Genomic DNA, 18073 nt, shown 5'->3' with positions numbered 1-18073 from the left:
AAAGATCAAATCACAAGTTTAGAGCATGACGAAGTTAAAACATAGTGATGGCATTCACAGAAATTGAAAGCACGGGAGGAAAAGGTTGAAAGAATGAAAAAATTAAGTTGAGTTTTGGACTGCAGTTTGAGAGAGCAATTGGATATCCTGCAGGCTTTAGGGAATATGAGGCAGAAATTAGAAAAAGTTCAGGCAGGGAAGAAAAAGTTGTTGTAATTGGTTATCTGTTTGGACAGTAAAAGTCATCCCATATGAGAAAATGGATTACAGTGAAGCTTAGGTTACATAGAGTCTTAAATATTTAGCAGATGAAGACATGAACTTGGCAAAGGAAACCTTCCTTTTAACAAATATTTAATGCTTGCTTTGTGCCTGGCAACTTTACCTTGTGCTTGGCACAGTAAGGATACAAACAATAAGGTAGATGGCCTTTGACCTCTAGGAACTCAGTCTTACATAGGACAAATATATAAATATGTTAATGTGGTACATATAATAGCGTGTACAAACTGCTGTGTCGGAATCATAGTAAAGAGAGCAGTCATCTGTTTTAGTGTGCTCAGAAACCGCTTTGTAAAGCAGGTTATACTGAATCTACTAAATTGTAAAGGACATACCTAGAGTCAGGGATTTATTCTCTAATTATAGCCTGCTGGAATGGGTTTATCTATAGGACCAGGGAAGAAAAGGAACTAATGAATAAAGTGCACTCTGGACATGCTGCAGCACAGTTAACTTTTTTCTGGGTACAATGCATAGGAAATTTTGTTTGAGGTCTCTTGAGACCTCCTTTTGCTTTTAAGTTCACTTTAAATTTAGTATTGAAATGTAAGAGTAATATACTTGAACTGTGTTTTTAGCCTACTTTTTTTAGTTCTTGGGAAGAAATATCCCTCAAGTTACTTGAGTAAACTTTAGAGACAGTAGTACTATTTCTGCTTCTTAATAGTCCTTATTACATGAAATCATAAGAGTTCATCCTGCCTTCTTTAGTTTATATATGAGATTCTCAAGTTATTTGGAAAACATGTATTTGGGAATGAACTTGTTTTTTGCCTGCTTTATTTTTTAACTACGCTCTTGATTAGGTTATTTATTAAAGTGAACAGGAAAAAGTTGAGATTTAAAAAAATTGGTTTAACTGCCTTCTCATATCATCTAAGTGTCTCATTAGAGGAGGGTGAATATTCTGTTGAAGTGGGGTTTTTAAGATACATGTACTTTTTTGTTATTTTCACAAATCAGACATTTGTCACTTTTTAAAAGGCAGAATTTTAAAACAAATTCTTGGACTGGTGGCTCATATCCGTTAACTTGTTTGACTTTAGCACCTGTCTCATCTCCAGTTGCTTTTTCAAAACTGTTACCTTCACCATGAAGCTCCACGAGTTTTCCCCAGTTCAAAGTTGGGCTTCTTCAGTATTTTTACTTCTCTAATGAACACATCATGGAGAAGATAGATAAATTGGCAAGCCTTTTCTGTGTTTTTATCAATGCCAACTGGAATCAATTTATTGACTTCTTCTTTCAAGTCGTTTGTCTGTACCTCTAAGGTCATGATTTCCATCATCGTCTTCCAGATTTGGTGAACCTGTGGGTGCTGGGCATGAGTCTTCCGAATCTGAGTGTTGCGTTTTTAGTAAAACCAGCTCAAAACAGACAAAGCAAATAATCATCGGTAGTTTTGACATCAACATGTACTTCAATCGTGGTTTGCCATTTTGTGACCATGGAGCTCATTTTGTCATGGATAAGAGCCATGCCATGGAAGTAGATTGGGCAGTTTTTGCCCTGCACATCCTCAGTAATTAGTTTGAATTTTCTAAATGCAATTTCTTTGTTCTTCAGATGATCAAGGTTCACTTCAAAAACACAACCCCTAAGACCATCAGGTGCAATTTTGGTTCCTTGAGATTGTAACTAGTGTTTTCCCAATATTTCTTATTTTGAACATTGCTGATGCTTTCACATCATACCAATCTTTCTTAGAAAATGGATTAGCCACTTTCTTTTTTGCTTCCTTTTTGCCTCCTTTCATAAGGTGCTTGTTCTTGCCAACCGCCATGGTGCTGCTCAGATAGTTAAAAGGGCATGTACATTTGTTTTATTAGTGATTATTTCTACTCCTTGTTACTTGAGAAATGAAAATATAATGAGGCATTTTGCATGTCCTTGTATAAATAGTTTTAAGTTAGTCTTCATTTTTTTAAAAAAATACTGATAGAGGTTATTTTTCCTAAAGCGTCTCTAAGTTCGGAATTATTGGACTAGATCAGTTAAATTATTTTTAGAAGCTTTTTTAAAAAGAATAATAACAAATTAAGTGCCTTGAGTGCCAAATTCGTAGTCATCATCAGCCAGTAGAACTACATAAATATTCCATGTCCTGGACAGTCAAATATACTGTAATATTGAAAATGGACATGTTGAAAACTGTAAATTAGATTTGGTAGAAATACGTTTTCTTAGAAGGTAAATATATTTATTGAGAACAGAGAAGTATTATGTGTTGTCATCTATAACCACTTTCGCTAATTTTTACTAATTCATTATGCTAGTATTTGTGGAGTGAGGGTTACATATCAGGCATATCATAGTTGATAGGGATACAGTGATAAATAAGGCAAGACCCCTGTCTCAAGGAGGCAGTCTAGTAGGGGAAACAAGGCAGTATGTGATAAACTCTGTGGGAAACCCATAGGAGAGGCAGACACTTAATCTCACCCGAGGGACCACTAAAGGTTGTTCAGAAAAAATAGTGTCTAAATGGAAACCTGAAAGAAAACTAAGGACCAAGAGAACCAAGTGAAGAGGGAGGAGGATATTCCAGACCAAGAGAAACACAAACATACTTTGTACAAAGGCCTACAGGTGAAACAACATTCTTTCAGGATAGCAAGTGGTCAAGGCTGAAAATCTGGAATTGTACTATATCGTGAACCCCTCAAGGTTGAAGTTGCAACTTGAATTGCATCACCTAAAGGGTTTTAGGCATCTGTTGAATGTAGTCACTGAATGGAGGGACATGCCTTGACGCAGCCCTTTTGTGGAGGAAATCAGCAAACTGAAAACCTACTGACTGAACTTCCTATACATTCTCTGTTCCAATATAGATGAGGCTTTTGTTTTTCAAGTACTTACAACGAGTGAAAATTCACAATCCAAAGCATTTACATCCTCATGAGTTTTTGTACTGTATTTCAGGAAAGGATATTGCCAACCGTAAACAAAGAAGTCATCGCACAAGGAGGACTAACGTGTTTCAAGCAAACGATGTTACCAGTCCACCTCTAAATTCTTGCCTTAATGAAAGGTATGATGAAGCTAGTATATTAAAATATTTTAATGCATCATTTTTCATCTATAATATTTGTTTTATAAAAATGCATCTAGCTTTCATGTTAAGACACTGATTGAGAGCCCAATAGAGGGTCTTATCTTAAATAATCTTTTAGGTTGAGCCCTTCAAACAAATAATTTTTTGTATTAGAAACATTTACTTGGTTTTTCTCAGTGTTAAATTGGCTGGTTTTCTGTATATTATTTCTTGTGAATTTTTTAGTAACAAAAATATTGATGGAAAGCATTAAGTCCTTGAAATATCAGTTTGAACATCACTTAGTGGTTACTTAATTCTGCAAGAGATATTTACTTTTAAAAATAATTTAAAATTAATATAAAAATATTTAAAAGTATAAATGTAAAAATTGATATGGTTGAGTCCTTTTTAAAATAAGATTAACTAGTGCTTTGTCACTTTTTGCCATTTCTATTATATTTTGAATAATTTGAGGGATTTGTTTTGTTTTGTTTTAGTCCTGGTCTTCGATTTACACTTGAAACACCACAAAGAGAAAAGTCGGGTATGATTAAAAAGACGGCTTTTTATTCTTAATATACTAGAATTTTAATACATATGTGCGTTTTACATATAAAGTTTAATAATTTTTTTCTTTTTTCCCACCAGTGGTATGTGGAAGTTTATTTCATACACCAAAGTTTATGAAGGTAAACATTCTGCCTGGTTTATTTTTTTTCTTTTTATTATTTTTTTAATTTATTGAAGGATATCACTCATACATAAATATACATAAACAATAAGTGTACAGTAATAGTTGTGAACTTACAAAACAAACACATAATACAGGACTCTCACACGTCACCCTACCACTAATACCTTACAATTGATGTTAAACCTTTTTAACTAATGATTAAAGACCATTGTCAAAATATTACTGTTAGCCAAAGTATTTTCCCCCAACCCCCCATTACTATTATTATCTTTATATCAGTTATATATGAACATGCATATATAAATATATACATAAATGAACAAGTGTGTAGTGAAATTTGTGAACTTATAAAGCAAACATGTATATCATCATACAGGGATCCTATACGTCAAAGCTCCGCCAATACCTTACATTGTCGTGCGATGCTTGTTACAAATGATGAAAGAATATTGTCAAAATCTTACTACTATTTATAGACATTATCTTTGGTGTATTTCCCCCCAACCCACCCTATTATTATTTTTTAAATACTTATATATGTGTATTTTTTTAAGATTTATTTATTTCTCCCTCCCCTTCCTCTCCTCCCCCCCCCCCCCCCGCCGTGGTCTGTTCTCTGTGTCCATTTGCTGTGTATTCTTCTTTTTGTCTGCTTCTGTTGTTGTCAGTGGCACGGGAATCTGTGTCTCTTTTTGTTACGTCATCTTGCTCTGTCAGCTCTCTGTGTGTGCAGTGCCATTCCTGAGCAGGCTGAAATTTCTTTCACGCTGGGCGGCTCTCCTTACGGGGTGCACTCCTTGCACCGTGGGGCTCCCCTACGTGGGGGACACCCCTGCGTGGCACGGCACTCTTGGCGCGCATGAGCACTTTGCATGGGCCAGCTCTACACAGGTCAAGGAGGTCTGGTGTTTGAACCGCAGACCTCCCATGTGGTAGATGGACGCCCTAACCACTGGGCCAAGTCCATTTCCCTAAGTATATTTTTTATGACAGAAGTTGTAAACTTATAAAACAATCATGCATATGTGCGGAATTCCCAAAGCAACACCCCTCTATCAACACACCACACTGTGGGGGAACATTTATTACAAATAAAATAATATCATCTGATTGTTACCACATCCATCGTGTACACTTGGCACACATTTCCATACTGCCCCATTATCAACATAGTACATCTTTGCCATAGATGCAAGAAAATTATGTTATTATTGCTAACCACAGTCCGTAGGTTACTCCAGTTGTATCTTCCCCATGCTTCTCCACATTCCCGCCACCCTGTGCATTTTCTCCAGCTAACAAAGGACACTCTTGCATCCGTACCATCAGCCACAGTTCTCATCCACCTCTTGGTTTACGGTGCTATTCTGTTCCTAGAATATTCTCTAGCATTCTGTCAATTGGCAATTACATCCCTAGACTACCATTTTCAGCCACATGCCCATTTATAAACTAGCTGTTACTATGTGTTACCATCCACTCTATACATTTCCACACTTTTGCGGTAAAACTAATTAAAATTGCTACATACGTAAAACATCAGTAGTCCGTCTCAGTCCTCCTCTTATCTACTTTAACAATCCACCATCTACCACCAGGTCTTTTTTTCTTTTTTTTTTTTAATTCTCTCCCCTTTCCCCCACTTCCCCAGTTGTCTGCTTTCTGTGTCCATTCGCTGTGTGTTCTTCTGTGACCACTTCTATCCTTATCAGTGGCACCAGGAATCTGTGTTTTCTTTTTGTTGCACATCTTGTTGTGTCAGCTCTCTGAGTGTGTGGTGCCATTCTTGGGCAGGCTGCACTTTCTTTCACGCTGGGCAGCTGTCCTTATGGGGCGCACTTCTTGCGCGTGGGGCTCCCCTACACAGGTGACACCCCTGCGTGGCAGGGCACTCCTTGCGCGCATCAGCATTGCACGTGGGCCAGCTCCACACGGGTCAAGGAGGCCTGGGGTTTGAACTGCGGACCTCCCATGTGGTGGACAGACGCCCTATCCACTGGGCCAAGTCCACTTCCCATACCACCCAGTCTTGAAGCTATTTTCCTACAATTTCTTCTAGAAGCTTTGTGGTTATTGCTTTTATTTTTAGGTTTTTTATCCATTTTGAGTTCATTTTTGGATAAGGTGTGAGACAGGGGTCCTATTTCCTTCTTTTGGCTGTGGATATCCAGTTCTTTCAGCACCATTTGATGAATGGACAGTTTTGCTCGAGCTGTGTAGGTTTGACAGTAGTCAAAAATCACTTGACCGTACATATGAGGGTCTGTTTCTGAACCATCAGTTTGGTTCCATTTGTCTGTGTGTCTGTCTTTATGCCAGTACTATATTGTTTTTACCACTGTTGCTAGGTAATATGATTTAAAGTCTAGAGAGGAGAGTTTGGTTTTCCTTTTTAAGATGTTTCTGGCTATTCAGGACTCCTTACCCTTCCAAATAAATTTGATAATCATGTTCTCAATTTTTAAAAAATGCTCTTGGACTTTTTATTGGGATTGTATTGAATCTGTCTATCAATATGAGTAGAATTGACATCTTAATGATATTTAGTCCTCCAATCTGTGAGCATGGAATGTTCTTCCAGTTTAGGTCTTTTTTAATATCTTTTAACATTGAGTTGCAGTTTTCTGAATACAAGTGCTTTACATCCTTGGTTAAGTTTACTCCTGATTATTTGAGTTTTAGCTGTCATATACTATTTACACCACTCTTTTGACATTTTAGTTACTTTTATTGATATAATCTTCATTTCTAGACTGTCTTTTAGGCCTCTCCTTTCATTTCTTCTCAGGCTGTAGCACACCCTTAAGAATTTCCTGAAAATCTGGTCTCTTGGTTAGAAATTCTCTCAGTTTCTGTTTATGTGTGAATATTCTAAACTCACCCTCATTTTTGAAAGACAACCTTGCTGGATATAAGATTCTTGGCTGGAAGTTTTTCTCTTGTGCTATCTTAAATATATCACACCAGTGTCTTCTTGCATTCATTGTTGCTGGTGAGAAATCCGCACTTAATCTTACTGGGTATCCCTTATATATTATGAATTGCTTTTCTCTTGCTGTTCTCAAAATTCTCTTTTTGTCTTTGGCATTTGACATTCTGATGGGTATGTGTCTCGGAGTTGGTCTATTAGGATTTTTTCAGATGGGCGTACGTTGTGCTTCTTGGACATGGATCTCTATGTCCTTCAGTGGGGTTGGGAAATTTTCTATCATTTCTTCAAGTATTCCTTCTGCCCTTTTCCTTTATCTTCTCTCTCCTTCTGGGACACCCATGACACGTATGTTTGCACATCTTTTGCTGTCATTTAGTTCCCCGAGACCTTGTTCAATTTTTTCCATTCTTCATCTTTTCTTTTTTATGTTCACTTTCAGAGGCCATTTCTTCAAGCTCACCAATCCTTTTTTCTGCCTCTTCAGATCTGCTATTATATGATTCCAATGTTTTTAAAATTTCATTTATTGTGCCTTTCATTCCCGTAAGATCTATTTTTCTATGTATGCTTTCCAATTCTTCTTTGTGTTCATCCAGTGTCTCCTTAATATCCTTAATCTCTGTAGCCATCTCGTTGAGTTTACTAAGGAGATTTGTTTGAACATCTATGATTAGTTGTCTCAACTCTATTATGTCATCTGGAGGCTTATCTTGTTCCTTTAACTAGGCCATATCTTCCTGTTTCTTGGTGTGGATTGTAATTTTTTGTTGGTGTCTTGGCACCTGGCTTACTACAGTATTTATTCTGGGTGCAGTTTTTCTATTTAGTTTAGGGCTTTTTACCCTTTCTCCCTTACTGGTTGTGCAGTAGGAACCAAGGTTGTAATTGGTGCTATAAGCTGTAGACACTCAAGCTGCCCTCATTACCCCAGGGATGGGTGAAGCTTCTCCCAACTTTCTCCTTTGCCAGGGGTAGGGACGGATTTAAAACTGTATGGAATAATCCAAGTCATGCAGGCCTAGATTCTAGTTGTCCAGAGAGACTGATGAAGCGTCACACCCCTTTCTCCCCTGCCTGGGACAGGGATGGAGCTGCAGGTGTGGGCAGCAGTCTATACAGTACAGGTCCAGTATGACTGGGGTTGCCCCAGTAGACTTCCAATTACTCAGTCTGTGCCAGCCAAAGATACCTGCAGTTACCTGGATAGGCTGGTGCAAGGCCCACCAGCCACCTCTGCCAGAAGTGGGGCTGATGCCTACGCTGGGACTCTAGGCTGATCTGGGTGAAAGAAACTGGTTCCTACCGTCACTGTGATTTTTGGTCAGCCCAGCTTCCCCTCATGCTGGGGGCAGAATCAAAATGGCAGCTACCATCCTCTTTCCCACCTGGACAAGTTCAAACTTTAGCTGTTCTTAGGATTATACTCCAGCCAGCCAAATCCACCAATCAGTAGCTGAAATCGGTGGCCACCCTTCTCCTCATCCCCTATTTTTGGGAAATGGAGCTTCAAATTCCAGCCACAGAATAGCTCCTAGGGCAGCTTGTGCTGACAAAGTAGGATGTTCACTGGTCTCTGTGTCTTGCCTGGTACTTTCCCAGAGAGTCTGGCGCAGGTCCCCCCAGCTTCCTCCCTGCTGGAGATGGGGCTGGGGCTTATACTAGAACTGCAATCTGATCTGGGTGGAAAGAAGCCAGTCCCTGCCAGTACTGTGATTTTCAGTCTGCCCAGCTTTGCCTCATGCCAGGTGCGGAGTTAAGATGGTGGCTGTGACCTTTTTATGACTTGGACAGGTTAAAAGTTTGGCTATTCTTAGGATTATACTTTAGCCCACTGAATTACTCATCAGTAGCTGAAGTTGGTGTCCAACCTTCTCTTTCTTCCCCATTTTGGGGAGTGGAGCTTTCAATTCCAGCCACGGAACAGCTCCCAAGGCAGCTTGTGCCTCCAGTGGAGAATGAGCACTGGCCTCCATGGCATGGAGCGCTCTACTCACGAGTCTTCTCTGCAGACGGGCAGTCTTCTCTTTCCATTCCTTCAAGTATGTTGAAGGATTCTTTTCTGGTTTCCTGGAGTCCCCAACAGGTGCTTCAGCTAGTTCCAGAGAGCTCTGGGTGTTTACTCACTGCCCTGTAGCAGTTGCTGATTCTAGGAGCTCCTTACTTCGCCACCATCTTGTTCGTTGTCCGGTTTATTTTTATGGTGGAGTAATGGAGAATTTGACATCAGTATCATACTTATGCTCTGAGAATTACAGATATGTACCTAGCATATTGCTTAACTAGGTATTCAGTAGCCAATAAATTAAAAACATGAGTTAGTGAAAAAAATTCTTAATTAGTGCATTTTATGCATTTCTACGAAATAAATATTGGATACTAATATAGTCCATTTTAAAGGTAAGAAAACTAAAGCTTTAAAAGTATGTGACTTAGAGAGTTAGATGATAATTTGGAAGCAGAACAGACACAAAGCACCAGACTTAGAATCCTTTGATGGGAACATGTTAGACGTATATATGTTTAATAAAATATTTTATTTCTAGGGCCAAACACCAAAACGTATTTCTGAAAGTCTAGGAGCTGAGGTGGACCCTGACATGTCTTGGTCAAGTTCTTTAGCCACACCACCAACCCTTAGTTCTACTGTGCTAATAGGTAATACTGCAAATGTATATTATATGAGAAAAGGTAGATAAGGTATATTATATGAGAAAAGTAAAATTTGAAAATGAAATGTTAGATGATACTATTTTTTATAAATGTGTATTTCAGAAAAATTTTTTTCTGTTCAGTGAGGTCTGGGGTACGTCGCAATACATTAAGTGGTATACTGTAGGGGTCAAGCATTCTGTTTTAGATTGCATCAGTAGTCTATGGTGTGCTTACAAATACTCATTTGCCTATACGTGTAAGCACGTAAGAGCCAATAGTTGGTGTGAAATTGTGACATATTTGCAAATCATTTTGATGCTTTGGGGACTAGCATTAAATAAAATTTTTCCCTCTACTTGAATCTGTTCTATAAGTTTACATTGTCAGTGGCACTGAATTGAAGTTTTATATTTCACAATTGTATTTATAATCAACGTAAATATCTGAAGTGTTTATCAGTCCCATCCATAAGACTGGCAGGCTCACCATGATTTCTGGACCCATAGTTGTATTCAACAAATCTTTAAGCAAATGAGTGTATGTTATATATTAGACTGTAACATTTTAGACGTTTAGAATGTTTGATAAATGGGTCAGTGAATAAATTAATAATTTCATTAACTTACTAAGATCTGAAAATTTTTCCTAATGTAAAACAACTTGAGGGGTGTCGATGTAGCGCAACTGGTTGAATGCCTGCTTCCTACTTTCGAGGTCCCAGGTTCAATCCCCAGTATGTCCTAAAAACAAAAAGACACCAACTCTCAATGGGAAGCGGATGTAGCTCAGTGGTTGAACACGCTGAACGCCTCCTTGCATGTATGAGGTCCTGGGTTCAATCCCTGGTACCTCCTTATAAAAAATAATCTTTGAGGAGTTGCAATTTAGCAAATCATGACAGCATTTGAGGAGGCTATCACCCTTCTTTTTTTAAGATTTATTTTTCCCCTTCCCCTCCTCCCGCCCTCCTGTTTTTGCTGTCTGTGTTATCTTCTCATTTTCTCTCCTCTAGAATTCACTAGGATTTGATCCTGGAGACCCTTGATGTGGGGAGAGGCTCCCTGTCGATTGCGCTACCTCATTTCCTGGTCTCTGTTGCAATTTACCTTGACTCTCCCCTTGTCTCTCTTTTGAGGCATCATCATCTTGCTGCATGACTCACTTGCACAGGCACTGGCTCGCCATGCAGGCACTCACAGAGGCACAGGCTCACCACACGGGCACACTTTCTCTTCTTTTTCACCAGGAGGCCCCAGGGAACAAATCCAGGTCCTCCCATATGGTAGGCTCTATCACTTGAGCCACATCTGCTTCCCATTACCCTTTCATAATTTTACAAGATTTCAACAAACATGTAAGTTTAAAAAATGGCTATAAATAAAATGATTAAATACAATGTTAAGTATTTGGAATTTCATCCAGAGAAATTTCATAATTTATAAGTGAGCTGCGAAAAATTTGGAAACGATAATGGAGAAAAAAGTAAATATTCACCAACAACATTGTTCTTTTTTTAGAAGCTATTGGGCATGATCATTGTTTTTCAAAGTGTGAATTGTGGCCCAATAATATATGTAAAATTTGTTTTGTGAGTCATGCAACTTTTTTCCAAAAAATTAAATTATTAGAATGAAAAAATAAAAGTTCATTAAACATACTTAGGGTTGCCAGAGTTAGTGAATAAAAATAAAGGACTTCCAGTTACTTTTTTGAATTTCGGTTAAATGATGAAAATTCTCCTAGTACATTATTTCTTGGGACATATTTATACTTGAAAATATTCATTTTTAATCTGAAATTCAGACTTAACTGGGCATCCTTTATTTTATCTGACAACCCTACATTTGTGAAACTTTTGTTTTACTTAATATGTGTACGTATGTAAGTATAGTAAGTAAAATATATGTATTACTGTGGGTTGTACTTAAAGTCTTGAGTTTAAATTGTTACTCAAATCAGGATTTTTTTTAGTAGTAGTATTTTGTTTACTCTAGCAAAAATATATTCCTATTCTTCTTTTACTAAGTGTAATTTAACTTTTTGTTGTAATTGTTCAGATGAAATTCTATAGGTAAAAGCGTTTTAAAAGTAAGGAGTGTTTGACATGATATGCCTTTAGACTGCATGACTGTCTAAATAAATGCTAGTCTCCAAGCTTTAGCATTTATGTTTTAACCATACACCTTCATCTGAATTTTCAAGTCATGATGGATAATGTTACCGTCTGAGTCTGAGCCAAAAAAAATGCAGTTATTTTAACCATTTTGTAAAAGTTTTTGCCTTAACTTTTGTCTATAAAATATAATATATATAATACAGTACCAGCAAATTGAATGTTTTTTTTACAGTCAGAGATGAAGAAGCTTCTGAAACTGTATCTCCTAAGAATACTACTGCTGTAAGTAAATATGACAAATTGATTATGCTATTGAATTTACTTTTACTTTTAGAATGCCTTGATAAATTATTCATCTTGCATTTTTCAGTCTCTAATTTATGATTTATTAAACCTTTGTGAAAATCTTATAATCTGCTCCTATATGTGATTTTACTGACTTCCCATAAATCTTTGCTGTCTCGCTGTTTAAGAATAAGTTGCTTAAATATGCACCTTGATACCTTGTATATATATACTTTTTCAGATGAAATGTAAGTTTATTTAAAACTGAATTCTCACCTTGAATATGCAAAATACAAACTCCATGAAATGTTCATTTTCTTTACCTTGTAGTTTGCAAATATTTTTTTTTACAAATATATTTTTCCTGTATGTATTTTTAATTGCAATACTTTGTGGTTTTAAACTAGTGATTTTAAAATAAAACTTTTTCAGATTTTGAAAAGCTATCTTTCTAACCAAGATGAAATTCTGCATAAAAATAAGCCTATCCCTTCAGTGCCAGGCAATAAAAACAAAAATCAAGGAGAAGCTCTAAGTCCTGGTAAGTCTCTGTGTTTAGTTTAATTTCTGCTTTTTGTTTTATTTTTCACTTTTTATTTTGAAATGCTTTTAAATTTACAAAACGGTTGCAAAAATAATACAAACCCCATACAGAGAACTCTAACATTCCCCTGCCTACCACCTCAATAGCCAGATCCATCCACTTTGCCACATCTGCCATATCATATTTTTTTTAAGATTTATTTTTTTATTTCTCTTCCCCCACCCCCAGTTGTCTGCTCTGTGTGTTCTTCTGTGACCGCTTCTATCCTTATCAGCAGCACTGGAAATCTGTGTTTCTTTTTGTTGCATCATCTTGTGTCAGCTCTCCGTGTGTGCGGCACCATTCCTGGGCAGGCTGCACTTTCTTTCACACTGGGCGGCTCTCCTTACGGGGCACACTCCTTGCGCGTGGGGCTCCCCTACATGGGGACACCTCTGCGTGGCACAGCACTCCTTACACGCATCAGCGCTGTGCATGGGCCAGCTCCACATGTGTTAAGGAGGCCCAGGGTTTGAACCACGGACCTCCCGTGTGGTAGGTGGACACCCTATCCATGGGACCAAGTCTGCTTCCCCATATCATTCTGTTTATCAATCCATTTTCTGAACATTCAAGTGTAGGTTATACATACCATGTTCCTTGAATACTTAATTACTGCCATGTACTGATACACTTCCTAAGAACAAGGATATTCACTTATGTAGCTACCTTAAGTACAGTGATCGAGATCAAGAAATTTAACATTGAATAAACTGACAGTATTCCAAATTTTTCATGTCCCATTAATGTCCCTTTGAGTCTTTTCTCCTCCCTTGTTAGATCCCATCTAGAATCATATATTGCATTTAATTGCCATTGTCTCTTTAGCTTTCTTTTTCTTTTTCCCCCCTCCCTTCCCCATCCCATCCCACTGAAATTTTGGGAATATATATACAACTGAAACATTCCCATCTCAACCACTCCTAAGCATACCATTCAGTGGTAGTCAAAGTATTGTCGGGCCCTCACCACCTGCCATTTCTGAAACTTTTCCATCTCCCCAGCAGAAACCTTACATTCATTATGCATTAACTACCCATTCCCCTGACCTTCGGGCTTTTGCAACCTGTACTCTTAATTTCAGTCTCTAAGCTTCCTGAATATCCAGTATTTTCTTTGTAGTTACCACAAGGTTAAAATTTAACCTTTGAAGTCTGTAGCAGTCTCCTTTGTTTTGATACCAACCCAACTTTAATAGTGTATACAAACTATGTTCCTCTGCCCCCCACCTTTATGGAGTTCTTACCACAAACCTCTGATTTATCACTATATTTTATGCATTTGCCTTTTAGATCTTGTAGGAAGTAAAAGTAAAGTTATCTATACAATGAGTTTAGATGCAGGCCAAAGTATAGGGGCCTCCCTGGTCCTTTCTGCACGTACATCTTATCTCAGGCATGTACATGTGGCCCTAGGAATTACCCTTGTTGCTTGACTCCAAATGTCACCTCATCCCTAGGAAACAGTTTCCACACTAGACTGTATGTCCTATAGCCAGCAGTCTCTTACTTCAGGCAACATGACTTGACTGCTCTCTAGCAGTATTCTGTGGGACAGCTTTGTGAATGGCCGCCTTCACCCAGGGCAAGTTCTGGGCAGCGAGTACCCTCAAGCCACCACTAGGCAGGACAGGCATACATGCTCCCAGTATGTACATGAGGGTTATTCCATATGGAACTGGGATCAGGGATCCACACTGGGAACACAGGTGGGTTCCACACTGAGCTGGGGAGAGGTGGAAGAGTTGGCCAACATGGGTGCTACTTTTAAGTAGGCTTTTTCTTGACTTGGCACACACCCTGTTACTGCAGTCCTTTAAGTATTTTCTGGAGCTTTGAGACAGAGGTTTCAGCCAGTTTTGCTGGTTGTTCAGAGCTTCTGTGGGGAGACAGCCCTGGAATTTCTTTACTGTCTTCTTAATCAGGGTGGGCCAGAAAGGCCAAACTTATGTTTTTAATAGACGTCATTGAAGTATTGCTTCTCTTTTCTTAAAGAGAAAACACATTGCTTCTCCTTTCTTGATTACCAAGTGGTTTTATCTTAAGGTATTGAAAGTAGAAACTCACTTGATTTAGATGAAAATGGTTAAACATGATGCTAAAACAATAATTCAAGACTCCTTTGTGACGGGAAACAAGTCATTCGTCAAAACCTTCAGGATGAAGAATAAAACTTATAATTAACAAAATGCAAATGCTTCATTTTGTAATTAGGAAGTAAATATGAGTGTAGATATAACAAAATTCTGACCTAGTCAGGTCATTGGAATATTTTTCTTAGCATGTGTGTATGTCTGTATATATGTATAGGATTAGAGCTCTCTTTGTGCTAATGTATGTATATGTGTATACATATAAATACACATATGTATGTACATATATTAGATTTTACTCTCACTTGTTACAGGGCCACAAAATTGATTTGGAACATCTAGTTTGGTAGGTCTTAGATTATTAAAAATGTGTATATATTAAGGTGAGATAAATTTTAACCATGTAGAGCTGGTAAAAAAGGGTTAATAACTATTGGAATATGATTTAAGGACTTCAGGTACACTTAATGAGTCTTTACCAGAAGAATAAGAGAACAGTTACCAAAAAGATGACTAGCACTCAGGTTTATTTTTTATTTCTTTTTATTTTTAACTTTTTTGTTGTTAATTTTACTTTATTCTTAAAAAGATACTTAGATTATACAAATGTCATATAAAAAATATAGGGGATTCCCATATGCCCCACTCCCCATACCTCCCACATTTTCCCACATTAACAAAATCCTTCATTAGTGAGGTACTTTGATGACAATTAGTGAACACATTTTGGAGCATTGCCACTAAGCATGGATTAAAGTTTAAATTGTAGTGTATGCTCTCTCCCACACAGTTCTGTAGATTTTAACAAGATTTATAATTGCCCGTATCAGATAACCGTTTAGATATTAAATTTTAAATTATGTGCTACTTAGTTTACACTGTTTCTTTGAGGAAGGTTTGAGAATACTATTAATCATATTGTATTAAAAATGTTATTTTCTTAAAATACTTTTTTAAAATTTTAACAGAATTGGGGAAAATTTTCGAGAATTCATTTGAGGAAGAGAGTATCTGTGAAGACCATTTTGAAAACTCAGTGCCACATGCCCTAGAAGATGAAGTACGTGAACCAGTTGTAGATATTTCTGAAGAAGATAGTTTTTCTTTATGTGTTACCAAGTATAAAATAGAAAATATACAAAAAATTAAAACTGGCAAGGCTAGGGATCAAAAATTCAGTAGAACAATAACTGATACACTTGAAGAAGCTAAAAAAGAAATGAGTGAAAATAGGCATTCATTTGCACCTGAAGTGGAACCAAATGACAATCCATTAGAGTCAAATATGACAAATCAGAAGCCCGTTGGGAAAAGTAGTGACAAAATTTCCGAGGAGGTTTTACCATCCTCAGGCTCTGACTGGTCTCAGCTAAGCTCGAATCTAAATAGAACCCTGATGGAGAGAATACCGCTAATCCGTATTTCTACTTGTGACCACAATAATTTGGGAAAAGACCTAATAGGTACAGAGAAAGAATGTGCCATCTTTGTTACTTCAGAAGATTCTTTACCACATATTTTAAGTCTACCAAAAACAGAGAAGATATCAACTGAGGAAATAATGGTAAATAAAAGAGGCGAAGAGCAGTGTCTTGAATCTCATAAGGAATCTAGTCTTTCAGTAGAACAAACAATATCTGGATTTTCTCTAATTGCTTCTCCATTGCAGGGTATCAAAAAATCTATATTCAGGATAAGAGAATCACCTGAAGAGCCTTTCAGTAGTACAGTTTTCTCAGGTAATATGAATGATTCAAACTCTAAAAAAGAACTTGAAGCCTCTGCAAATAGATTGGAAATATATGCTGTTTGCTCCCAGAAAGAGAGTTCCTTATGTCCAAATTCAGTTGATAATGAGAGCAGTCCAGCTTCTGTCAAACAAACTTCTGTAACTTTGAAGCATACAGGTTTAATATCCACTTTGAAAAAGAAAACAAAAAAATTTGTTTATGCTATAAATGACAAAACATCTTATCAAGGAGAAGAAATACAGAAAGATCAAGAATCAGAACTTATTAACTCTTCAGCCCAACTTGACGGAAATGCTTTTGAAGTACCACTTACGTTTACAAAAGCTGATGCAGGTACCACTTTTTATTGCAAATTGGGTTTATCAGTTTAGTGATGGTGACAAGTTTTCTATTTTTAGTATATAACTTTTAAATCTTTTAAATCTTTGATCTTTAAGACATCCTGTCAGCTTTCTCTCTGAATTTTTTTTGTTTTCATTTTTTAATCTATATATTTTGTAGTCAATCTCAGGCAGTGTCTGGAAACACTGTTGTTTAGGCCTTTGATTACCAGTGTCTAAAATCAGTTAATTCAAACTTGTTGGATCACTTTGCCTAGTTATAACCATCACTCTTAAGACAGAACATGTGATTCACAAACATCAAAAGCTTGGCTACTGAATTCTTGCTTTAATTTTAAAACTGTTCATTAATATATGGTAGAAAACTGGGCAAATATAAATATGTTGTGTTGTTTACTATGTATTTTCCCTGTTGCATGTGAAAAAACAAAAGACTTACATTTAATGTAAGTCAGTCTTAAAATAACGGAGCAGGTTTTTTTGTTATATAGTTTTCTTAAGTTTTTTTGTTTTTTTTTTTTTAAGATTTATTTATTTATTTCTCTATCCTCCCACCCCGGTTGTCTGTTCTCTGTGTGTTTGCTGCGTCATCTTCTTTGTCTGCTTCTGTTGTTGTCAGTGGCACGGGAATCTGTGTTTCTTTTTGTTGCGTCATCTTGTGTCAGCTCTCCATGTGGGCGGTGCCATTCTTAAGCAGGCTGCACTTTCTTTCGCTCTGGGCGGCTCCCCTTATGGGGCGCACTCCTTGCGCGTGGGGCTCCCCTATGCGGGGACACCCCTGTGTGGCAGGGCACTCTTTGTGTGCATCAGCACTGCACATGGGCCAGCTCCACACGGGTCAAGGAGGCCCGGGATTTGAATCGCGGACCTCCCATGTGGTAGACGGACGCCCTAACCACCTGGCCAAGTCCGAGTCCCTTTTTAAGTATTTAAAGATTAAAGTTACTGCTATGGCTTTGTGTCCAGAATGTACACAGTGAAACTTATTTTTTGTTTTTTTAACTATTCACTTATCAGTAGCTAAATTATATGTTAAAAAAGAGTGATTTTTATCCTCTTACTAGATTTTATGGGTGTTACAATAAATAATATGGTTGGTGGGACTGGAGTGTAGAAGAGCTATTTTAAGTTTGCATTAATTATCTGAGAAAAATGAAGATGTATGAGGTTATATTGTATTAAAGCCAATGAAATAGCTGGTACATGGTAGTAGTCACTGGTTAAATAAACTGAGAATTTTTTACTTGTTCATAGGAAACTTGGTGGGTCAAGAAAATTAAATAGTATGTTTTAACTTGTTTGGCTTTA

The 18073-nt window shown here is 37.3% G+C and overlaps 1 protein-coding gene and 1 pseudogene across 2 annotated transcripts in view; one reads left to right on the top strand and one right to left on the bottom strand.

The window, feature by feature from the left end:
• Nucleotides 1-18073, top strand: part of BRCA2 (BRCA2 DNA repair associated) — an 82068-nt gene that overhangs the window by 5181 nt on the left and 58814 nt on the right. For both annotated transcript variants that reach the window (XM_058276974.2, XM_058276973.1), the window contains exons 4-10: nt 3205-3313; nt 3817-3863; nt 3968-4008; nt 9489-9600; nt 11946-11995; nt 12431-12539; nt 15642-16757. In XM_058276974.2, coding sequence (XP_058132957.1) covers nt 3205-3313; nt 3817-3863; nt 3968-4008; nt 9489-9600; nt 11946-11995; nt 12431-12539; nt 15642-16757 — 1584 coding nt within the window. The remainder of the gene's footprint in view (nt 1-3204; nt 3314-3816; nt 3864-3967; nt 4009-9488; nt 9601-11945; nt 11996-12430; nt 12540-15641; nt 16758-18073) is intronic.
• On the bottom strand, nt 1207-2065 carry LOC139436543 (small ribosomal subunit protein eS1-like; annotated as a pseudogene).

The sequence above is a fragment of the Dasypus novemcinctus genome, chromosome 15 (genome assembly GCF_030445035.2).
Source record: "Dasypus novemcinctus isolate mDasNov1 chromosome 15, mDasNov1.1.hap2, whole genome shotgun sequence".
Taxonomy (NCBI): domain Eukaryota; kingdom Metazoa; phylum Chordata; class Mammalia; order Cingulata; family Dasypodidae; genus Dasypus; species Dasypus novemcinctus.
The sequence above is the reverse complement of the archived record's forward strand: the minus strand, read 5'-3'. Positions and strand labels throughout refer to the sequence as shown.